General features: G+C 33.2%; 1 protein-coding gene across 1 annotated transcript in view; it reads right to left on the bottom strand.

The window, feature by feature from the left end:
- Positions 1 to 1,256: 1,256 nt before the first annotated feature.
- Positions 1,257 to 26,537, bottom strand: part of LMBRD1 (LMBR1 domain containing 1) — a 128,372-nt gene continuing 103,091 nt past the window's right edge. The window contains exons 12-16 of the mRNA XM_024248421.3: positions 26,215 to 26,319; positions 24,495 to 24,644; positions 23,018 to 23,096; positions 1,905 to 1,996; positions 1,257 to 1,726 (exon numbers count right to left, since the gene is read on the bottom strand). Coding sequence (XP_024104189.1) covers positions 1,613 to 1,726; positions 1,905 to 1,996; positions 23,018 to 23,096; positions 24,495 to 24,644; positions 26,215 to 26,319 — 540 coding nt within the window. The 3' untranslated portion in view covers positions 1,257 to 1,612. The remainder of the gene's footprint in view (positions 1,727 to 1,904; positions 1,997 to 23,017; positions 23,097 to 24,494; positions 24,645 to 26,214; positions 26,320 to 26,537) is intronic.

Genomic DNA, 26,537 nt, shown 5'->3' on the forward strand with positions numbered 1-26,537 from the left:
CCGCCAAAAATGAATACTTCAATTTTCAAAATGTTACAGTTGAAACAGTAATTTCTAGCTAAAAGATAAGTCAAAGTTCAGAGCTTAAGAACAAGTAGTATAGATAGAAGCCAAGGGTATGTGAGATTGTCCACAAAGAAAATGTAATATAAGGCCGGGTGTGGTGGCTTATGCCTGTAATCCCAGCACTTTGGGAGGCCACCGTGGGTGGGATCATGAGGTCAGGAGTTCAAGACCAGCCTGGCCAAGATGGTGAAACCCCGTCTCTGCTAAAAATGCAAAAACTAGCCAGGCGTGGTGGCACGTGCCTGTAATCCCAGCTACTCAGGCGGCTGAGGCAGAATTGCCTGAACGCACGAAGGGGAGGTTGCAGTGAGCTGAGATCGTGCCATTGCACTCCAGCCTAGGTGACGAGTGAAACTCCATCTTAAAAAAAAAAAAAAAGAAAGAAAATGTAAAATAAGAACAGAAAGGAATGAAATCCTGGTGAATAATGCTAAAGGGTAGTTGCAGAAGCAGAAGCCAAATATGAAAGCTGTGAAGGTTTATCAAGAGAGACGAAGAATCGGAACAGAGAAAAATGGCACAAAAATTAAGGGAGAGAAGAATTAACTTAGATATAGTTGTTAATTCCTAAACCTTTTTTCAGAAACTTAATGATATTTTACCTCAAGGATCATGATATATACTTTTTTACGAGTTCTAATGTGCTTATGTTAGTAAACTATTTTTTTTTTTTATTATTTCTCACTATCCAGAATGTGTTCAAAATACCCTACTGATGTCATACAGCTTTCATTATATCTTTTACAAATTTCAAATCTTTAGAATGAAAAAGTATCTCTAAAACCAAAATATGATGCCATATATTTTAAATTAATCTATAAACTGATTTTTTTTCCAGATTAATTATTCTTGACAATACCCCTATTTATATTGGAATACAAATTTTGAGGTCAGATGCAAAACAAAAGCTACCTATAACAATATGTATGCCTTAAATGCTGTAGAGGTTGTAAGATATCTAATGGACTGATATTTGAACAATATAACACATCTTGGAACGCCATGCTCTTAGAGCACTAAGTAGAGTTTGAAATCTTTTCATGAAATCTACTTGAGTGGTGCTAAAGATTTTATGCAGAAAACTGAAAACAAGTTGCATATGGGAGTAACATTCATCAGCTATATTGTAAATATTATTTGGAGGCCATCAGAGAGAGACACTTTAAAATTCCACATCACTCTGGAGAACCTAAGGCACAGATACAAATGATTTATTATGTTTTCAAAAAGTAACAAAAGGGAATATTAATTCTGGAAGATTTTTAATCAATTTAACACTATTATACATTAGAGGAAAAAATTTTGCACAAACATTCCCTCACAAAGCCAGTAGTCTTATATTTACATAGCATTATTATGGTAATTTAAAATGTTAATCTATGATACAATGTTACTTCAGAAAACATATAATAAAATATAGTTGTCTTACAGCCATGCTCCCATTTTTGATGAAAGCTAGTTAGCTCATCCTAATGTTAGTTTAATACTTTAAAAATGCATAACAGATATTCAGTCAGAATTATAAAACCTTTAAGACAGAAGGCTGTCAAACAGAATAGACAGAGGGCTCATCATCACTTATGTCTGAATCTTCATCTACTCCTTCAATAACCGATTTCTTCCCTTTACAACAGGATACAATTAATCCAATCAAAAATACCTGTAAATTTAAATAAGCCATGTGTTATTTTTCAAATTTAAAATCATTTGGAAAGTAATGCTTTAAAATTCAATGACAGTACTATGATACAAATGGACTACTAAGATATAAAGAGTTTACACATTTAACTATAATTTATAAAGGAAGGTCAAATCATGCGTGGGATATCTGTACTTACTCCAAGAAAGGCCCAGTTACCAAAATAGTAAGCAGCACTGAAGAACCAGAACTTGTGAAGGAATAGGTATGTCCGGGTAACAGTACACTGATCTGTAAAAGCAAATAAAAGACTATGGTGAGATAGGTTCTTTCATAAAATTGATGATTAATACTTTCTCTAAAAGATTATTAACCAAAGCTAATGACTAAGATCATATGGCTAGTAAGTGTCAGAGATGGGACTGAAACTTAGGTCTCTCTCCAAAGCCCACTCTTTCAATCACCTTAATGTAGTGTTAAAAACTGCCAACTAATATGACATATTTAAAAAAAAAATGAATGCCACCAATGCAATCCAGATCTTAAGTATAAAAAAATCATTTTGACCAGTTTGCTTTATTGGAAATAGAAGAATCATTTTTACTGGAGTGTCAGACATATCATAAAACAAAAAAAAAAGTTTTTCTGATGAAAATCAAGAAAAAAGAACAAAGTAATCAGATGTGGTCAGTATTAAGTTGCACTTGTAGGGGCAGAAAGGTCTAATACCTTTCCTCATTGTAAGTTTCACGGTCAACACTCCTATAACAGAAGACAGGTTAACAAGAGAAAAGCATAACAAATTTATTTAATCAGTTTTACATGACACAGGAGGCTTCAGAAATGAAGACTCAAGGGAAAACTGTGTATTTTCAAGCTTCGTCAATGAAGAATGGAGAGCTAAGAGCTAAGAATAGAGAGTAATTGGACAAAAGTGTATAACCAAATGGTAACAGACTGAGGCGGGGAAAGCCAGCAAGGTCTGTATGTTCAGATTCTTCCTGGTCTTTCTACATAGCATCCCCTCCTTCAAGGTACAGGGCAGAACTCCTTTTGGAATGAGGGTCTTATGACCTACTATTAGACAAGGTAGGTCACAGAATTTCTTTATGGCCAGCTCCTACATAGAAAGGCAGGGGAAGGTTAGAATAATGGTTTATGGCTGGCTTTGGGAAAGTGGGGTTCTAATTTCTATGACATGGTTGGGGGAAGAGAAATTCTAGTTTCTATGGTCTGCCTTGGGAGAGAAAGGGGAACAGAAGAAAGAAGGGCAAGGGAAGGTTGAAAGGATACTTTGCTTCTGGGGGTCTTCCAATATCCTTCAGTTCAAAGTACTTAGCATGTTACAGTGTGTGCTATCATTTTCTTATCCCCAACACACTTTTCTAAGAAACCAATTCTCACTGCAGCTCAAGCTTGAGAGGTTTCTTTCAGCTTTTATCTTTTTATGACTGCTATTGAATGGATGACTACTTCTTCTAAAGAAATAAGAAAATCATTATTTACTGATGTGACTCCTGTTTGAACTTTAGATAGCATTATAGCTGTAATTAAAAATAAATCATATATTTTTCTCCTTCAAATAAAATGTAACTCTCAAAGAGAAAGTAGCAGACTGGTTATTTGATATTTGTGTAAACCCCATACTAGTTTTGTACAAATACATTGTTTCCATTAGTTACAAAGTCATCTACACATATTCAAGCCATTCAGAAAGGCCTGTGGCAACACAATACAGTTGACCCTCAAGCAAAACAGGTTAGAGTTGCCAACCACCACACACAATCAAAAATCCACATATAACTTTTGACTCCTCCAAAACGTAACTACTAAATAGCCTGATGTTTTCTGGAGGCCTTACTGATAACACGAACTATTGGTTGACACATATTTTGTATGTTATGTGTATTACATCCCATGATGTTACAATAAAGTAAGCTAGAGAAAAGAAAATGTTATTAAGAAAATCATAAAAAGTGAAAATACATTTACTATTAAGTGGAAGTAGATTATCATAAAGGTCTTTATCCTCATTGTCTTTACATTGAATTGGCTGATGGGGAGGGGAAGGATGGGGAAGAGGAGGGGTTGGTCTTGCTGTCTCAGGTGGCAGAGGTGGAAGAGGTGAAGGAAGTGGAATAGGAGGCAGGAGAGGCAACTGCAACTTTTATTGAAAAAAAATCCGACATAAGTGAACCCATGCAGTTCAAACTCATGTTGTTCAAGGGTCAACTACATTATGTAATTGAGTGTAAAATTATATCTGCTGCATCTAATAGAGGATACCAACCTCACAAATTTCAGAGGCCCTACTTCTTTTCAGTGTGTTAATTACAAAATAAATCATAATTTCTACATATTTTTATTCAAAATGGACAACGGCAAAAAGATCCTACCTGCAATTAGAAGACCAATCTCATATCCTATTGCTAATCAAGAAAATACACCTTTTATTTCTATTTTTCTGAGCTCTCTTCTCAGCTTCAATAAGTAAGTGTTCTTTTCTCTCAAAACATAAAATTGAGCTGAGGGTTACATAGTCCAGCTTATTAAATAAGGGATCTAATAACACTTTTTTTGTTCCTGTCACATGGTTTTCTGAAAATAGCATTAAAGTTATATTTTATCAACATATAAGACTTGTTACATAAAGCTTCAGATATGTGATGTAAAGATTTAGATAATCTAAATTTTATCTACTCTAAACCCTTCCACTGTACTTCAACATTTACTTCTGAATTGCTCAATACCAAACTGAACAAACCTGTCTCTTTCTGGTTAAAACAAAAAAACAAACAAACAAAAACAAACAAACAAAAAAAACCACACAGTTTAATAAAGAAGCAACCTCTTTCTTTTAGGAGCAAGGACTACCAATCTAATTCCTATCTATTGATCCCCCAAAGGCTCCCTTCAGAGTCTTTCTTCTCTTTATCAACAGAAAAGTCTAGAAGGAATATTCACAGTTTTCTAAGAAAACCAGAAAGCCTTTAAGCAGCATTAGCTGGACATATTTCTGTCTCCTATAGTTACCATAGATGAGTACAGCTTTACACTAGGTGCTGGGAGTTCAGACTCACAGCAGACTCCTAGATAGAAAATTTATTTGTCATTTACTTCGTGCTCCCACCACATTTTATTCTCACTTTTATTACAGAACTTACTTCACAGTGATATAGCTATTCAATTTGTCATTTTTTTCCAGTAGATATACTGAGTATCCTAAAGTACCACTGGAGTACTCAAATCCATTCATATTCAATGACTGTTGACGTAAAATAAATTTAAAAGGGGATATTTTATTTAAAATTTGTATTATTAAATAGCCCATTTTCTAATTTTTAAAAATTGAAATCTGACAAGATTCCAAGGGTAAAAATGAGAAAACTGAATATATCTTGAAATTAAAGCATAACTAAAATGTCCAGCGTGGTGAATGAAGAGCCCAGGCTCCAGACTCTGACAGACTTGGAGGTGAATAGCATTTGGTCACTTTTTTGCCATGTGTACAGGCAGATCTGAACTGTGGAGCCTGTGGACTTATAAAAAGGGGATATCACCATCTTTCCTCACAGAATTGCTATAAAGATCATATGACATATACATCAAAAGCCCAAGGCAAAGTGGCGCTTAATATTAATTTTCTTCCTTTTTCCTCTGCAAGGTACAGAGAACAATTGTGAAGAGCTACTCAAATGGTTGCAAGTCTTAAGATTTCAGACATCCATGTCCAACAGTAGGAAAATAATTGGTTAGTCATTAATGTCATGACTACTCTGTGCATGCCCATTATTTTTCTGTCTCTATAGTTGAAACAGACACAAATGGATTTCGCAAAATTCAAATTTGTATAATCAGTACCAGGATACACTGCTAAATAGTAATAGACATTTAAATAACCAATTTGAATGTTTCAAAAATGAAGAGCAGGATAGGCTTGGACCTACCCAAAAAATGCCTGTTCATAATTATTTTAAAAACAAGAATGGTATCATTCATGGTTTAAGTATTACTTTAGCTTCATTTTACAAGTATAAGCCTGTGAAAAACTCAACTTTCTCAATACTGCTAATGCTGTAAACTTAAAAAATAAAAGTTCTTTTACTCATTTCCATACTTACGATATTTTGGGAGTCAGAACTTGACAAAATTAGAAATTTCAGGGCCAGAACAGGGCTAACAAAACAGAGGCTGAGCTGGCAGAAGCAAGATAAATCAAATCATTCTTCTCCAGACATCTAATAATCCACTTAGTGACATTTTAAATTGGCTTACACTCTCTTGACTCCTGCCCACCACCAAAACCATATCTTAAATATTTTTTTGATCACATTATTTTACATGTTTACCTTTTTAAAAGGTTGTGGACTTTGAAAGAAGCCTTTTAAAATACCATTAAAAGGTACCATCATTCTGCGTTGTTGTTGAAAAATGATAGTAGGCTAAAAATCCACACACACAATAAGTAACAGCTCTTTATATTCATCTTTATACATATATATCATTTTATTTCTATTAACTGGGATATACCCATATAAAAATTTTTGGTAATAAGATGCATGCATATATTTCCTATTCAAGTGGCAATTCCACACTGAATAAATGGAGGGGAGTGCCGTTCTTCACCATCTGCCATCTTCCAGCTGCTCACCTGAATCACAGATACCTAGGAGATCTATAGATTTCTTTCTACAATTATCCAACTAAGAAAATTATGGTTCTGAATTTGGTTTTACCTTCAAAGTAAATTTAAACTGTTGGATATTTCATTTAGGAATTATGTTCTAAAATCAGAAGTATTCCAGAAACTTCTGACTGTTGTTCCTCAAAATAACATATAATTGAATTAAAGATTAAACTTCCAATTAAACTAAAGATTAGATGTTAACAAGGAAAACTAAACATGGGGGAGGGAGGCTTAGATAATTTTTTTTCTGATGAGAAAGTGGCCACACAAAAAAAGAATTCAAAGGGCCAAAAAGGGGCATCTGAAGCATATGAATAAAATCAAGACTTTCGAATCCTGCTACTACCACCATTCCTTCATCTCTTCTCTTCTCACATATCATCAAATGCAAGTATACCATTTTTTTTTAACTTAACAGCAGTCTTTAAGGATTTACCTGATAAATTTTATATTATATATTTCCTGTTTCCTTTGTTATGTCACTTTTAATGTATCTTGACTGCCACTAAGATAACTTTGGTTAAGTAGAATAAATAATACCTTTTATTTTAAATACATATTTTAAAAACATTTAATGTTTAAGCCACAACTGAGTCATCATGTTAAACCTTCACTTGAAATCAATTTATAATTAATTACTCTATATTTGCATTTTATAAAACAAAGTCTTATTTTACATGTGTATATATATAGAAGACATTTGAGAACACTCATGTAACATGGAGAATAATTTTAAAACAAGCATTTTATTTGATTAGTGACCAAAAAAACTGTTAGAAGCCTAGACTATTTAGAAGCCACTTCATAGCTCTTGGCTGCCCATGACTGTGCCAATTGGTTCCTGATTAGGGTCTTGCTACTATTGAATATTTATAATGAACATATATATCTTAACTGTATACAGGCTAAGGAGCTTGGATTTTATTGTGATACGATTTGAAATTATTTATAAAATGGTTTTAAGAAAGAATAACATGAGTGGAGTACAGACTAGAAGAGGAGATTGAAAGTAGAAAGAGGTTTACCAAGTTAGAAGACTATACAACTGGAAAAATGAGCTTAGGGATGGGAAGAAAAAAGTTGGGATCTGAGAGATTTTTAGGATTTAAAATCCTAATGTTTTATTGTCAGATGTAATACATACACGTAAAAGATTTTGGAAACTAACATAATACATCCAAATAAATGGGAAGGCAGAAAAAATGAAGATATATAATAAAAAGCAACGTTGTATATTTATATTAAAATTTAACAAGTGGCATACAGTTAAATCAATGTTTTGTTAATCTCACTGGGTGATTTAGGTAAAGGGGAAGAGAACTGATGAATGTCAAAACTCATAGAAATTTTGAAGGACATAGTTTTCTTATACTTTAAGAATACACAAACTGTATCAGGCTAATAAACATATTTACCAGATGTTTTGCACTTAAGAATAAGTTTCAGGGTAACCATTTTTAAGAACAAGTATAATCTGTGTTGAGCTCTGGTTATATTTAAATAAGTTTAAAGCATTTCCAAGGTGCTAAAATATATATTTGCCTTTTAAGAAAGAATGCTACTAATTTCATTTTATTACTAATTGGCCATATAACACCCATTAAAAGGGAGTACAAGGTAAGTATTAGCATATAAAATGTAGAAATGGTATAATCACAATCTGTATGAGTGAACTCTAAATTACTGAGACTTACTATCTGCTGGTTGTAATTGTCCAAGGATAGTCAGATATAAAGCAACTGTCTTCTATTAATCTTTTGATAAAATAAAAGTAATTTAAATGGATATACTAGAAAATATTAAAGTTAAAGACAGAAAACTGAGATTTAGTTGAGTCTGACACTAATTTACTACGAGACCCTTGAGGTAATTCATTTAGCTTCTAAATATCAGTTTCTTTGTAAGTGACATACAGATATGGGTGGTATATGGTGCTAGATCAAATTTCTGGGAATTTAGAGAGAAATCTGCATTTGAAAGAAAAGAAAAGATTGATGTTTTCAGAGTTAGCCACCTTAAGCAATAATCTGTGAGTAGCTGAGAAGTTTCACAAAATTATTTAGGTTGGCTTTGGTGTAGATACTGGAGAACTTAGAAAGCATACAGCTGATCAACTTTACTATACTATTTTAGTTAAACTTCTATCAACACAATTGCAGTGTCACCTAGAAAAAGAACCTCAACATCAGGAGACTTTCTAGATCCCCAGCAACATCCAAGAAAAATGATGCTCTGATCAATACTCAATTTTCCAGTCTGCATTGTAATCTTGCTTGACAATAGATATAATACATCAGGCTATCTAAGCTAGATACCAGCCAATAAGATCACTGAGGCCCTCTTTCTAACTTCATGTTTACCTAGACATTGTATGACTATAAATTTGATTTTCCATGCAAATTCTTTCTCTCTGGTGATAATTCACTAACCTTGATCATCTAGTTTATTTAATAGTTAAACTTTATAGGGTAAATTAATTAGCTGCCATTTAGGTGACATTAGATTCTTGGGCTGTTCTCTGTTCTGTTATATGAAGCTAAATATAGATGCTGGAGACCAAAGTATGGCACTTCTTAGAAATAATTCGATCTCATCACCTACTATTGTGCTACACATCTTACGGGTTCACTATAATCAAATCAAATGAGGTTATCAACACAAACTTATTATTTGTCAAATAAAAGATTAGAAATGTATAGTATTTAGCCACACAAAAAAATTTTAACCTGTTGAAAACATAGCTTACTGGTTCAAGATAACAGACTTAGCACAGTCATTTGTTTCTTATCCTTCTCAGGACCTCATTACCATTCTAGTATAGGAATAAAGCCAGGAGCAATCCTTTATCAGCAAAGAGAATGGAAGTAGAACCATCAGCTGATGAGAGGTTCCAACAATAATCTGGAAGACGGAAGGCCACATTTAAAAGGTCTCCAGTAAAACAGATGGTTTTCCTCCCATTTATTTTAAAATATAATATGAGGATCAAGAAGTCCCAGATGCATGCACAGAGTTACCAGCAATGACGCTTCCCAGTTCCTGATATTTAAATACAAATTGGCATAAATGTGAATGGATCATCAAATATATGTAGAGAACAATCAGCATGAGGGAAAAAGAATATAAGATAAACAACTGTACTAGGATAACCAAAATTATAATTTTACTTAAAGGAAACCATTAAGAAAAATATTTACTATCTTCAGGTATTAAAGATATTACATCCATAAAATAAGGACGCTTGAAAAGAAGAATCAGAACAACAAAATACTCAGGGAAAATAACAATTTATTATATGAAATTAAAATTCATAATGTGGTTGACAAAGCTGAATACATACCAAAGAACATAGAGCAAATGGTAGGCAGAAAATATGAAAATCAGATAATACAAACGATCAATTGAAGATACTCAATAAATAATAAAAAGGAATTCCCCAAAGAGAAAATAGAAAATAGAAAGACACCATGAAGTAGCTTCAGAAGAAAAAATAAATTGGCATTAGATTTCTTACCAGTTAAAATGAAAGTAGGAGATAATATAATGCCTTTAAAGTTATAAGAGGAAATGACTTCTCATGTAGAATTCTAAGCGCAGCCAAACTATCCATTAATTGTGAGGACAGAATACTTTTCAGATATATAAGTACTTTTCAGATATGTATTTCATATAAAGAATTTTATTTTTTACCCTAGTAAAACTAAGGGCTTGGGAGAGTTCACCAAGAAAGAAGATATGATTTACAATGCATCAGAAGTATAATGGACAGAAATTGTAGCATTATAATATATAATTATGATTTGTAAAGCTGAGCAGCAGAATCAGAAAGGAATTAATCCAAATAAAAACAGGAAGTCAGTAGGTTCCCAGAAGAAAGTTTTCAGGTCAATACAATGGGTTTCATCCAACAGATAAAGTGAGCAAGAAGCTAGAAAATATTAGGCGTACTAATATCTTATGTTACTTTAATAATACTATTTAAAAGATAAAGGAATAAATTTTAAAATGTGGTTCAATTCTACAAATGTTTAAGGGAGACAAAGATATATTTTCTTATCCTCAAGGAACTTACATTTCTGTAAAAAGTAGAATAGAAATAAGATATATAAAGACTATACATTGAGAGAGAATAAGGTAACGTTATAAAAAGTATAAATGCTATGGGAATTCAAAGGAAAAAAGAGAGCATACATATGTTTGGAGATTCAAAAAAGAAGGCTGAGTTAGAAAGTAATCTTGTAAGATCAGGATTCTGACTGATGAAAATGGGAGGGGTAGGGCGAAGACTTTTTGTGATATTTCAAAAACAAATCATTGAAAAGCAAAGGTAGATAAGAATCTGGCCATGTCCAGAACATGTATGAAAAAAAGCTAGAGACTTGTAAGGGTTAAATAGTAGTAGTCGTTAAATCCTAGACTGAATTTATCAGATGATGTGAGGGGAGCACTTACAGTTTTTACTAGAGAAATGGCATTATCAGAGTACTTTGGAAGAGTGGTTTCCACAGTGTGGTTCCCAGACCAGAAAATTCTAGGGTCCCACCTCAGATCCGCTAAATTAAAAACTTTGGGTCAGGCGTGGTGGCTCATGCCTGTAACCCCAGCACTTTGGGAGGCTGAGGTGGGCAGATCACCTGAGGTCAGGAGTTCAGGACCAGCCTGGGCAACATGGTGAAACCCCGTCTCTACTAAAAATACAAAAATTAGCTGGGCATGGTGGCACGTGCCTGTAATCCCAGCTACTCAGGAGGCTGAGGCAGGAGAATTGTTGGAACCCGGGAGGCAGAGGCTGCAGTGAGCCGAGATCTCATCACTGCACTCCAGCCTGGGTGACGAGTGAGACTTCGTCTCAAAAACAAACAAACAAAAACACACACACAACTTTGCAATCTCGGTTTCACAAATCTTCCAAGTGATTTTGATGCATGCAAAAGTTTGGTAACCTTTCTTTTACTCTAAGTTAAGGTAAAATCATTAAAAGGTACAGTAATTTAAGGGAGACATGATGGAAAGGGGATGTAAGGGTCATTATGGCAAACAAAACAAAACAAAACAAGACAAAACAAAACAAAAAAACTCTGCAGCTCTTAGTAACTGATTGGGTGTGGAGAAGAAGCGAATAACTACTTTAAAGAATGTGGTAGTATAAGAAATACTTAAGTCAGTATAGTGCAAAGTCTTTATCTAATAGTTTATACTATCCTCCCCAAGAGCTATTCATTATAAACATTCTTATAAATACATTACCAAAATAAAGCAAAGTTCTTTATATTAGTTTTACATGATTAATAATTCTCGTTCAGAGTTTCCCATACATAGCTAACAGGTTAGCATCTTTATTTTTTCTTCCTTGACCTTGAGGTAACACCCTAACCTACATACCACATCACAGCTACACACATGCTTTCATCCATAATGTTCAATAACCAGCTGCGGTGCTCAGAACTTAATAGGTTACACTATTAGTTCTCTATGAAGGAATATCCAGAACAAAACAAAGTCAAGCAGGCCCAAACAGAAAAAGAAATGTATACCTTAAAGGTACACATGAATTTTAAAGATAATTATTATAGATATTATCAAAATTAGAATGTGAAATATTAAACAAATACTTTCTAATTAAAACTCTTAAAAGATGGGCATCACCCCTGACGCCCTTCTCTCTGTCTCTCTCAAACTCTCTATCAAGCAAATACTATTGGCTCTACCTTCAAAATATATCCAGATCCTGACCACTTTTTGCCACTGCCACTACCACCATAAGCTCTCCCTTGGATTGTTGCAAAAGCCTCCTGTCAACCTGCTTTTTTTACCCTTAGCTCATTATGGTCTGTATCACAGGTAGGCAAACTATGGCATACAGAGCAAATCAAGCCTATCATTTGTAAGCTTTATTGAAACATAGCTACAGCCATCCCTTAAGTAACATCTATGGCAGTTTTCATGCTGCAATGGAAGAGCTGAGTGGTTATCATAGACTACTGCATGACCCACAAAGCCTGAAATATTTACTATCTGGCTATTTACAGAAAAAGGTTTCCAAGCCTTGGTCTATATGCAACACAGTAGTCAGAGTGATCCTGTAAGAACATAAGTCACATCATGCCATTCCTCTGTTCACAATCTGGAATTCCAGATACTTTTCATTTGAAAGTAAAAGCTGACGTCCTTAAAATTATCCGCTTGCTATTCCTCTACCTCCTCAAGCATACTCCTGCTGTGTACTTGCTATTAACACTATCTACAACACTCCTCTGTGTTTGCTCCTCGTTTCTTTAAAGTCATGTCACCTTCCCAGTAAGAATTCCCTTTCTCCTGTACCTAAAATTTCAAACCATTCCTCCTTCTGAACACCAGTTAATCTCCTTTGGCACTTTATTTTTCTCCATAATACTTGTCACCTGACGTATTTATTTGTCTGTCTCCTTATATTAAGTAAGCTCCATGAGGACAGGGATACTAGAGTGTTTTGTTCACTGCTGTATCCCTAGCACCTAGAATAGTACCTAGCACAGAGCAGACATCAATTAATATTTCTTAAGTGAAAAAGCACAAGAATAATAGATAAGTAAAATTAAATGACCTATGTAATACTGGAAATTAAGATATTTATAAATTTATCTTAGAATTTCACAACTAACAGGATTGTGGTTCTCAGTATTACTAAAGAAGCTATGTCAATATATTTGAAAGGTGACTGAAATGCAACACAGTCATTACTTAATATTGTATTCCAATATTAAGTTACCCAAATAAAGAGGGTAACTTTCTAAATAAAGCTATCAAAATTATCAAAATTCTAGTAGAGTTGATGACTTATATTAATCTTATAAGCTAAATCTAACTATCCTTAACTTTCTCATCCTCACTACCAAATTTTCAGACCATAAAACAAAAGGACCACATAGTTTTTTTTAAAGGTCTCTGCCCCATGTTCTTCCATCTAAAGAACCAGATGACCTACATTCTCCTGAAGAGGGTTATGTTCTTAGTTATATACTTTCAGAAAGCTAAAGCTTAATATGGGGTAGGAAGTGTGAAGTAGATAGTCCATATTCAAACCTGCTTTTTAAATTAAGACAGGAGCAATCTAGCACCATTTCATTTCACATTATATTTAGGGACTACCATTAGGCTCACAGCACCACAGAAGATATTAACGAAGATATTAGGAGACTGTCATCACAAAGCATCAGTGTCACTTTTTATTTCACCCTTTAAGACTTAGTTTCTAGTGAAATTGCTTGACCAGCTTCATTTCAGCCTGTTAAAATTGGCTGTTCTTAACATGAACATTTTAACTTTAATTGGATAAATCCAACATCAGGTATCAACTAGTGTAGTAATTCTTTTAATAACATCAGTTCTAAACAAAAGTAAGCCTCTCTGGCAAAACACATTCTTTATGTATTTGTATTTGTTTATTTAGCTCACAGGCCAAAGTTTGAAGGGCAGAGATTTTTTTTTTTTTTTTTCACTTAAATCCATCATCAGTGACAATGTAAGTGTTTAAACAGTATTGCTTTAGGAATCTCAGAAGTTCAAGTAGAAAGATATATTCCATATTCTGGGAAAAGATGGTACAAAGACTTTAGGAATTTAATTTTTTAAAAGTTTCAGTAACTACCTTCAGTAACTACCTACCTACTCATACTTTTCAACAAACTGGGAAAAAAGTCTTCTCTAAAATCAGCATCTACTTGGCAGATGTATGTCATCATTGTGTCTCTCACTGTTTCATCCTTAAAAACGTGTAATACTTTTAATCGCAGAGGTAAAAAAAGATATTTATTTTTAAAAAATAAAGTGATTATCTACTTCTTTCCTGAGGCACACAGACTTTTAGATTCTGTTTATGCACGAAAGCATTTAAAAATGAGGTAATATATACACTCTTTCACCTACTATCATGGTGTTTACTTTTCTATGTCAAAATATACAAAGTTAGATCATTACCTTGTATGTATTGCTATTTAAAGTATCTTCATTGGTAGATAAATACCCAGTTGGTTCCTTTTGTTTTGCTATTTCTTATGTAAACTTGGTGGGATTTGGATACTAGTTACTAAAATGAGATAAAATGTGAATCTGGTTTCAAGACTTCTATCAGGGTAAACTACTTTAGGAGACAGAAAATGAATAGGACAACTCTCCCTATCCCATGACTTGGGGTGGGGGTAGATGAGAAAAATAAATGGAGGCGAGAAGGAAAGAAGTTCAATCTAAGAATGGAGATTTCACAGCTTGGTCAGACATGCATGTCCATACAGATAAACTAGCAGACAGTTAAAAAATAAGAAAAGAAAGGTAAGATTCTGAATTCTTGATTTCTTCCCCACATATTATTCAGCATAACTAGCTTATATACTGTCAACTCTCCAAATAACATTAAAAAACCTCACTGATCTAGCAAAGCTAAATTTAGCAGACTAACTTCAGTGAGGAAGAACAAGAAGAGGAAAGACAGAGAAGGATATTTACAAGGTTTTAGGGTTGGGTGGGCTGGACCACTTGAATCAACATTTTTCAAGGTGAGGACCTGGTTAGAACTGACAAAATAGTTTTGGATTGGTAAGGATGATGAAATGAGAAGTCCTGAAGCAAGTCATTTTGGGAAATCAGTCTTGATAAATAAGCTATTTTAGTTGTTTCACCATCATGAGTGAGAATTTCCTAAAGCAAACATACAACTATGTTTGCTTGTTCTAAGTATTATTTAGCATAGAGGCATGGAAATATTCCTGCCCCAGAATTGTTTATCATAGTAATATTATATTGGTGCCAACTCCCCCAATTTTATGGGATTAAAAAGTTTTAAAATTTATTGATCAGCTTTAAAAATGTTTTAGACTTTATTATGAATTGTTAAAATTAAATCTGGTACTCTGCAATGATATGCTGGAGTAGACAGGTAAATCTGAAAAATAACCAGAGAGAAAGCAGTAAATTTACAATAATCCCTCAATATCCATGGGGGATTGGTTCCAGGAATCATCCTCCCATTACCACCCTAAGACACCAAAATCCACCGATACTCAAGCCCCTTATATAGGAGAATAGTATTAGCATATAATGTACTGCGAGGGTTTCATTCATTCATTCATTCTTTTTTTTTTTTTTTTTTTTAAAACTAGTTCTTGTCCTCTGCCAATATTTTGAGCTGATCTTATTCCTTTCCTTCAGTTGGGTCATAATCTGTGTTGATAATTCTAAGACAGATTTTTGCAAGTCTATTTATACTCATTCTCTTGGAGAGCTCTCATCCAGTCTCACAACTTTACTTCCCATCTATCCCTGAGTAATCCAGTATAAATTTTTTCTCCAGAACTCCAGATACAACTTAATTGTCACTCAAGATCTCCACTTGATGTTTAATGAACAACTCAAACAAAAATGCTCAAAACTAAACTCTATGTTCTCCCTCAATACATAAATGTAAACAATAGACAGATGGAATAAAGAATACAATTACCTTGCAAAAAGACTCAAGAGGAATTAGCCAACAAGAAATCTCCTGAATGCTGTTCAGTAAGATTCCATATGAAATATTAGATTTACAAACAACTTTTGGTAATAAATTCATGCTTTTAGTTCATGTGGCATTCAGTATGTGGGATTTTTAAAGGTTATTTTTAAATATGTGGTAAAAAATCCCAAATCAATCCATTTATACTTTTTTAGTTATGTAATACAATTAAAGGATTAATGCTTGAGGTAATGGATACCACATTTGCCCTGATGTGATTATTATTTATTGCACGCTGGTATCAAAATATCTTGTGTACCCCATAAATATACATACCTAGTATGTATCTACAAAAATTTAAGAAAAAAATCCCAAACCAAAACCACATTAAGGGATTCTCCTCAGTTAAAAATTTCTTCACTTAATTCTCTACTTCAATCCATACAATCCTACTAAAACTGCATTTCCTAACAATTTAAGATTTGCTAGTTGCTAAATTTCTCTTCAAAGTATCAACACTATTGATCTCTAAACATGATACTTTATTGCATATTATAATGCCATAGTATTCTTTTTATCTCTCCTCTTCCAAACTTTTATGTCTCCTCCAATAACCAAGGTTTGGCCTTTCGACCTTTGTTTTTTCTTCATATTGTCTATGACTTTCATTCCTTTATTGCTTCAAACAACCATTTCCATTATATTTAAAAAGCAGCAACGGCCTCTCTCTCTCTTTTTTTTTTCTAACAATTGAAAGGACAGATGATGCAATAATGTTTCATTTTCTCGCACTCAAACAAAACACAAAAATGTTAAATGTTGAAAAAAAAAAAAACTGGAATCTAGACACTTGCATTAAAAGTCCTAAGTCTTATACTATCTGTGCAACTTTTATCTCTTGATACCCTAGTTTCTCCAACTGCAAAAATGATTAAACTAGCTAGATGATCTTTCTAAAGTTTTTTTTCCTTTAACATTCTAGTCCATATTTTTAAAACTGTTTACAACTTATGTGGCTCTTTATGGCCTTTATTCCCATATCTATGACTCATACAAAAAAATGAGGGGATTCTTTAACTTACATAATATCTTAGACAAATGGTTTCAGAAGGATAGGTACTTGAGATTCTGTGAAAATAAGTCAATGTGCTCACTTGTTACCTAAAGAAAGAAAGCTTGGGCCGGGCACGTTGGCTCAAGCCTGTAATCCCAGCACTTTGGGAGGCTGAGGAAGGCAGATCACGAGGTCAGGAGATGGAGACCATCCTGGCTAACATGGTGAAACCCTGTCTCTACTAAAAATACAAAAAATTAGCTGGGCGTGGTGGCGGGCGCCTGTAGTCCCAGCTACTCAGGAGGCTGAGGCAGGAGAATGGCATGAACCTGGGAGGCGAAGGTTGCAGTGAGCCAAGATCGCGCTACTGCACTCCAGCCTGGGAGACAGTGCGAGACTCCCGTCTCAAAAAAAAAAAAAAAAAAAAAAAGAAAGCTTGGTAAACAAGTTTTATTTATAGAGACTGTACTTTGAATCATCTCTTGATGATGGCCTTTTTTACTCCAGAATTTAAAGTTCAATTGCTTTTTAATGTAAGATATCAATACACATTTTACTTATTCTTTCTTACATTATTATTTACAATAATTCTCATTTTCCCCCTTTGTACTTCCTATTTATATAATATAAGCCTGCTTTAGCTTTTAATTTTGTCTGCTCATTTGTTTATAATCCATGTAGTTTGGTTTAACACATAGGTTTCCATTTTAGCATTTGCTAAGCTGTCTTAATCATCTGCCTTAGTAATATGGTATCCTCAAGCTAAATCCTAACCCTATTGGTCATGTGATTATTTTTTAAGGTGCGCTCTCTCTCTCTCTCGCTCTCTCTCTCTCTACATATATATAGTAAGCAAATATACTTAATCAGAATAAAACCACAAAAATCAACTTTGATTTATAGAGATCATTCCATTTCTAGTCACTTTAATGTCCAAATAAGACAACACAAGTTGACAAGTTAACAAAGATAAAATAATTAAGCAGGGCAGCAGAAATAAAAATTTAGGTTAATGAATTTTTATAAATGATCATTTGGAAACATATTATCTTGCTTCACCCCTAACTGTAGTCTCCAAATATTCAATGGTGTTGCCACCATTCATTGCTATGATAACACCAAATATATTTATGTCCTTATGCCTGGTTAATGCAGGTTTTTTTCTCTGCTTGAAATATCCACATGTTATTTTCTGTTTATTCATTTAGATTTAACTTACTCTTTTGGGTCCACAGAAAGGTTATACTGCCCCCCAGAGCAGAATAAATCACCATCTCCTTTAGCTTTACCACAGCATTTTGATTACAATTTCATTACAGCTTGCCATTTATTTTTTCTCTTATTATAATTATTTATTTTCCTATCCAAGTCCATTAGGCTACATGCTTTTTGAAGGTAAGTACTGAACATGTGTTTTCTCTGGTACTTTCTCTTTCCCAAAATTAAACCCAGTACTGACAATGTCTTCTATTTTTGTCCATTAAGGTATATTGGTCTTTCATCTTCCTATTTTGACTCAAATATTTATAGTTTCCAAATGTACATGGTCTTTTAAATAATTATTTGTTTTACATATTGTATTCACATTTACACATAAATTGTCTACATGTAAAAGTCCCCTTGGAGTAATAGCATGTAAAATTTAAAACTTGATTCCTAATTTGCTCAGTTGACTCACTTTGAACATAAACTATGCATTACCTGTCAGGATGAATTAAGTAATATTGTCATTTTAAGAGAACTTCACAAAAATAGTAAGATAGGCATTCTTTTTAGGATTACTGCTAAATTATTCTATTCGTTAATGGATTATTTTAAACACAAAGTACTTAAATTATTTTCAGACAAATGACTCTCATTTGAAACCTAATCATTTTAAACACAACTAGGATTCCAGCAATATTTTCTATGTTGAATAAATGTCAGATCACCTTATATATAAACAATATTAATTTTCAAAGTCTAAAATATGTTTAATATTGATAAGACAGCAACATATGGATTTTTAGAAATTGCTGCTTTAATATCTCTCCAGGGAGATTAACTTTTCTCAGAAAGAATTTTAATTATAACACTGAAAATTAAAATTTTTGTTTTTAAATCTATAAATCATTCTCTAAAATTCTGTTACTTGCAACAGACACATTGCAAAGGTGCCATCAAATGCCTTACGAGTTATTTATTATAGTATCATTTACTCTAGTCAAATGTTGTCCCGAAATATGTTGTAAAGAATAGTGTACACTGCTATACAAGTCCCTCACCTTCCCTCACCCTAAGGGTAGGGATGCCACCCCATCCCTACCATTATGTGTTTAATCCAATGTCCTAATCTAGTTATCTTTCTCTATCATTATTAAAGTATTCACTTAAAAAAACTACCCTGCCACTCCAAATTTAGTCATACTATTTCTACCTTCCTCTTCTAAGTATGTACTGGCAAATTTAACATTTAGAGATGTGCTATAGAACAAAACAAAGTTGGGAAAGATAAACCCATAAAACTAAAGGGTATGCTTTTGTATTGCAAACTAACATTTCAAAGAATGAGTCAACTAAAATGTTTAAGAAAAAATATTCAGTAGTTCAAAGGGAATCATTTTTAACTACTATAAATTAGATTAGACTGAAAAAGAAAAATACTGAATGTGATTCATAAAAAAGTTACAGTCAAGTGTATTATTTGATTAAATCTTATTGACCTACAATATAAAAAATTCACTCAGTCCAGTAATATCGGGGCATTTTAAAGGCCCCATTATCAGTTCAGCATAATTTTGAAACTACAATTTGTTTTTGTTTTACAGCTAATGTTTCAATACTACTGTAACAATTTGAACAACAGAATCTATTTTAGATCTTCAAGGTCATTGACTCCTTAGTTAAAAACAAATTACAAACCAATTAAACACTAATTTTTCAATCTGTTTTCATCCAGCTAAATATGCAACTCAAAGCACTTCAACTATCTACCCTACTTGTGATGTATGTATACATTTCAAAGTAAAAAAATCTTGAACTAACATCATTAGGTAGAACTGGAAAATTCTGTTCTATTTATTTATACTAACAACATTTTTACTATTATTTCTTCAGGCAAAATAAAGTTATCCCCATCAGATGTTTATCCATCTCATCTCTTGATTTTAATCCTTTCTCTCAGTTTTAGTCTCTTCCCTTATTTCCCTACAAATCCTGGACTCTGTGGTCACTGTTTATTTTCTAACCTTCAACTTGTCCTTTGCTTTCCATCCTTAAATCCCCAATTCTCCTTCAGTTTTTTAATCCATTCCTTCCCCCAAACAACCTAAGAACTGATGGAGAAAAATTATACAAGTTGTGTAGACTTGTTCAATAAAAATATAAAATTGATAATTTCACCTCTGTCCCTTGACACATTTACCTATCATTAACTTACCTTCGGTTAGATCCTCTCCTAATCCCCTTCAAAGGCTATCAAAAGCTTTTTCTACTTTCATTAACTGTCTACCCCACAGCCCGCTTAATTCTCAGTATATGTCCTGAGCTCATCCTTTATAGCCAGTTGAGACAATTATACAGATATGCCACTTCTTGCCTACCCTCAGATAGTAACTTGTTACTATCTGAGGCCATATCCTTGCTTCCTTCTTTGCAATGTACAGAAGGAAATATCCCTCATTCTATCTAAAGCATTCTGTCCTGGATATTCTTAATACCATATCCCCCAGAATTGGATGATATTGGTCCATCATTCATCCTTTCTGACATTTTTCTTCAATCTTTCCTGCTCCACTAGTTCCATCCCATTATCCCTGAAGTCTCTCCTCATTAAAAGAAAAAAAAAAGTTCTTGACCCTGCACATCTACTTCATGGAATTAATTTTTATCTCTAACATTAAATTTTTTCTCTTTTTTCAGCCTTCTCCGTACCTTCCTTATCAGCTTGCCCTTAAATAATGATTATCCTGGGTTCCAGTGTCCATTCTCTTCTCACTCTCTACCCTCTGAGTTTCTCACATATACAGGAACTCATATGTACCCCTGAGGGATTGGTTCCAGGACTCTGTTGGAAACCAAAATCCACGAATGCTCAGGTCACTTACATAAAATGATGTACTTATACACATCATCCCACATCTTTTAAATTATCTCTAGATTATGCAAATAGTTGTTATACTTGTATTGCTTTTTGTGTTTTTTTAAAATTGTTTCTTTGTTATCTTTTATTTTATTTTTCCCAAATTATTTCTGACCCAAAGTTGGCTGAATCCATGGATCTGGAACTCATGAATATGGAGGGCTAACTGTATACCCAACTGCTTATGAGACCTCCGCCTGAACATTTTTGAGACATCTCAAGTCAACTAATCATTTTTTTTTACAATTTTTCTAATCTTAGTACTTTATTTTTTTTTTTTTCCTGAGACGGAGTCTTGCCCTGTCGCCTGGGTCGGAGTGCAGTGGCACGATCTCGGCTCACTGCAACTTCCACCTCCCAGGTTCAAGTGATTCTCCTGCCGCAGGCTCCCAAGTAGCTGGGATTACAGGGGTGCCCCACCACACTCAACTAGTTTTTGTATTTTTAGTAGAGACAAAGTTTCGCCACGTTGGCCAGGCTGGTCTCAAACTCCTGACCTAAGGTGATCTGCCTGCCTCAGCCTCCCAGTGTATTTTTTATCTCAGCTGGTAACACCAAAATTAATCAAAGTACTCAGTAACTAGAGTGTCATTCTAGAATCTTCTATTTCTCTCACCATTGCTCTACAACCAATTAGAAATTCTTTCAATTTACTCCTTAAATTTCTTTATTTCACACCCTCATGACCACTGTTTAGTTCAGGCTTTCAACTCTCTTGGATTATTTTAGATAGCTCTCCCTCCCCTAAGTGATTTCCATACTCTGGTCTCAGTATCTCCAATCCATTATCTATATAACTGCTATAATTAACTTACTAAAAATAAATCAGATCATAACTTCCACTTTCTTACTTGAAACACTTCATTACCTCTTTAGTCACTTTCTAAAACCTTTTAGGATCTGACTCATGACTCCGCCTTCCTCCCTCCAACCCCTAAACAAAACCAATGTTTCAAACTCTCTTGAACACACGCCTGTGCAATTTAAGGTAATTGTTTGTACACTTTATTCTTCCGCCTAGAACAGCCTTCCCTTGATGTGCATAACAGATAACCTTAAAATGTAGCTCTGCTATCTCTTTCCTGAAACGTTTCTTTTTTGACTACTACTCCACAGTGATCCCCACAAGGCAGAGTTAATTGCGTCTTCCTCTGGCCTATCCTTATACCTTATACTTGTTCCTAATACTCTATTATACATTACATAGTTGACCTTGCTATAAAAAACTCAGAATTTGTGTTTTTCATAATGGTATTCATGAATGATTCATGCAGAAATACACTATATTTGACACATTACTTTACCATAAAATAAAAGCATGTTGAAGGCAAGATTAGAAAACACTTTTACAAATTTTGAAAGAATAAATCAGGAATCCTTAATCAGAAATGAATACTATAACATTCAAAGAAAAAAAATCACCTAAACAACTCACATAGAAAAAAAAAAAAAGGTACTCTAAAAATACACAGAGGTTAAGAGCACAGAATCTTTGTCAGAGTACACATATAATAATTAACACAGTGCCTTGAAAACAACTGTATGTTTTTAAAGTTAACTGCTATTATAACTAACACTATTATTATTAAATTAAATAACCAGACATGGATGAATGGATGAATTAAAAATTGTTCTAGGTCATAAGTACTTTTGGTCTTGGTACTAAGAACTGTAGATTCCACCAAACTCCTTTATGTTTTTAAGGAAAAAAAAATCACTTAAGAGTGATTTCTTATTACACTAGTAAATGTGATAAATAAATAAAATAAATAAAAAATTACCTCCTAAGTAATTTTAATGGTTCTTTCTCTAATGCAAATCCTTTCATCAACAAGAAATTCTACTGAAGAGATTTACCAACCTCTACTTGCTAAAAGTTTCCTTCTTACCACGTAGCAAAACAAATGCATCAAATGATTAACACAGCAAAATGCCAGGAATTCTTTTCCTACAAAGTTGTAAGTTCTAAAACAAGCTGTTTTTACCTTCAGGAGCATCGGCATCACATCTCTTTGGCACAGAAAGGGTTGAATTGCCTTTATGATTATCAGAGGTTATATTAGTCTGAAAGATAAAAATATAGATAAAATATAAAAACTGCATTAATAAATACATTTGGATTTAAAAAGTAATCACTATGAACTGTATACTCTGTATACTAACTACATCTATCTAACATTCCAAAATGTAAATTTTGTGCAACATTGCTCTTAGAAGAAAAATAATTATGGTAAATTAAACATTAAGGCTTTTTGCAATAATCCTTTAGGTCCTGTGTTGAACAACATGGCTTCTTGCCAGAACAAACAAATTCCATTTTTAGTACAAAGTACAGCATCTGAAAGGAATGCTATTTTCAGACTGTGGAACATGCAAAGAATATCTTTTGTCCAAGCAAAAGCATAATCTTCCTTCTTTCCTTCACAGGAGGATGTTTAATAAGCATGACCTAGTGAGGTAGGTGAAGGGGATGAGGCAAGAAGAGAATAAAAAGGTAGAAGAAGTGAGAAATATGGTTCAGGTGGTTTTCCAGCATGGTGTTTCCCAAACTCAGGTCATTCATGTACCTCCATCATGATCTGTGCTTTATCTGTTTCACCTACATTATAACTAAATATTTTTCAATGAAATAGCCTTTTAACATTCACCAATATTATGGATGGTACTGATTGAGGGTTGATATGTTTGTTAGATTTTTCTTTCTAATTGCATGTTAAAGTAAAGAAAGAATGAAGGAAGAACAGGATAAAAAAGAAACGATCTGGGCACATTGATTTAATCATGAAAGACTCCACTAAAGCAATGCTTGATCAGGCCCTGAAACATAAATATGGTTTGAACAGTTAAGAAGTAGAGCAAAAGGTATTTTTTAAAAAGGAAAAAAACTAAACAAAGTTTGAATCAGATATGGTCAGAATATTTTGAATCGTCAGAAAATCCAAACTTACTGTTCCATTAAAACTAAAAGCCACAGTCAGCTTTTGAGAGATCAACACCACCAATAAATCAGCGTATGAGGATACCCATCATGTTAAAAGAATGTATAGTTATCTACATATAAAATGTTTATAAAGCCTCTTCTAGGGGATTCATAGTGCCAATGAACGGACATGCTGTGCTCACCAAAACGTTCTTTGGGAGCCATATTATTAAAATTAGTTAAAATGTTATTTTAGAGGAAGTATTATGAGTTTTAATAAAGTACTAAGGTAAAGCTCACCTTAGCTTAGCACCATGGGACCCATTTAAGAAACTACTGTAATGAAATTCTGTGTGTTGTTTCAAAAAAACAACAGTATGAAACAAATATAAATATGCTAAAAATAGAAATAAAAAACCAGTTTTAACAATATTAAATTTAATCTGATGAGCTAATATGCTAACCATCACAATTAAAATTTGATTTTAAATATCACTATCTTTAAAATATCAAAATAATCAAGTTTTAAATATTTCACTTACCTCTATTAAGTAATTTTGGCTTCCATACATAACATATTGGGGAGCAAGACTATAAATCATGTAGCTAGTGTGAAGGACAATAAGCAGAAGTATCATGCAGAGAAAAAGGAGTGCTTGGGGCCTGGTTCTACCTCTTCTGATTTTATATAACTGGAAAGAAAAGAGTGACAAAATTTCAGCAATATATTTCATTCGTAAAGCATTAAATCCTGTTCTTGTGTTATGGGAAATGATTTACACAGTTCAATCAACCATTATTTTTCTTCCAAAGTAAATACTAAAAGTTCTTAATCATCCCAAATAATTTTAAGATTATTCACATGTTCTATTTCCAGAGAAATCTTCTAAACTTATTGTGTAACAGCATCTGTTAGAAGTTCATGGAGCTAACTGTGAACTAACTCTAGTTCTATCTAAAGATTAGAAGTATGAATTTAAACTACAAGTAACGGTAATACACTATGGTTTTATATAATTTTTTATAATACTGCATAAGAACAGACAATGTCATGTGTTTATAAACATCTATTTCTATGAAATACTGTGACATCCTTATACTTTGCTATAAAAATTAGTTTATGAAAAACTCTGATAATCTTACTAAAGAGCTTTTCACATTTATCTGTACTAAAGGGAAATGAAAACACATGGTAACTGAAATATAAGGAACCAGGTAACTTGCTTCATTTCAATAGCATAGCAAATGCTTTTATTTTAGCAACTTAGGTATCACCTCCCTGTTTTATTACTAGATTGTAGTACACTACAATTGTACTATTGTAGTACAGACTCCAGTTCTAGATGGGATGACAGTAAGATCATTCATAAATTTACATTTCCCAGGTTCTTTCACAGCCAGTAGTGGCCATGTGATAAAATATTAAACACGAAAAGGAAAGCAGAAGTCTGTTAGGGATTTCCGTAAAAGTCTTGTTTTATTGATATAATTGTATACCCCTTTCTCCTAAGTACCTTTTTCTTCACAGAATATGAACAGGATAAAAGGAACTGCAGCAGCCACACTACAATCACGACAGAGATACTCAAAGAATTACAGAGATATTGGATCTGACTTTTTGAGCTACTGAAGCAATACTAGATTCTTTTTTTCCATAGCAAGAAATCTTTCATTAGTTCAAACCACTATTTAACTGAGTTCTCTTTTACCCACAGCTGGAAGTAGTGTCTACCTGATATAGCTTCATTTTAAAATTGTTAATTTATCTCAAAATAGGCATTTGAAGAAAATAACCAATGATATGGTAATCTTTACTAATAGGGAGGGCTATCTTTTGAGTTTCAGTGTATCTATTATATTCAAATGTGTTTCTACTAAGAAATAATATAACTTTTGGACCAGGGTTTCTCAACCATGGAACTATTGACATTTTAGGCTAGGTAAGTCTGCCCTATGCACTACAGGATTTTTAATAGAATCTCTGGCCCCTACCCACTACATGCCACTAGCATTCCCCAATTATAACAACTAAAAATATCTCTAGATATTGCCAAATGTTTCCAGGGAGGCAAAATCACCCGTTTAAGAACCACGGCTCTAGATAAAAAGTACTTTTATGTCAACATGAAGTGAAAAGGCTAGTATTTCTCTCACTTGTGGTATAAAGATACAGCTACTATATTCTAAATCTAAGATAATTTGTAATTATGGAGATTACACATAAAATGATGAGAAAAAAATAATACTGTAATATATACTTACTCTAATCCAAAAGAACCATATGCCAATATTTCGAATTCCTGCCATTGAAGTAAAAATAAAGTACATAATAATAATTGTTATAAGAATATAATCAAGAGGGAAAACCTGAAAAAAAAAAAAAGATGAAATTAAATTTAACATATAAACTATAAGCACGCTAACAGTCATATAAAATAAACTAAAAACTTCATTATTCCCATTTGGCAAATGTTTACAATATCAACCTTGATTTGGATTAGGCTACTGTGTTTAAAAAAAAAATCCTCAAAAAACAAACAAGTACCAAACTATTACCAAAATTTTTAATACCATTATCTTAAGAA

This window comes from Pongo abelii, chromosome 5 (genome assembly GCF_028885655.2).
Source record: "Pongo abelii isolate AG06213 chromosome 5, NHGRI_mPonAbe1-v2.0_pri, whole genome shotgun sequence".
NCBI classification, from domain to species: domain Eukaryota; kingdom Metazoa; phylum Chordata; class Mammalia; order Primates; family Hominidae; genus Pongo; species Pongo abelii.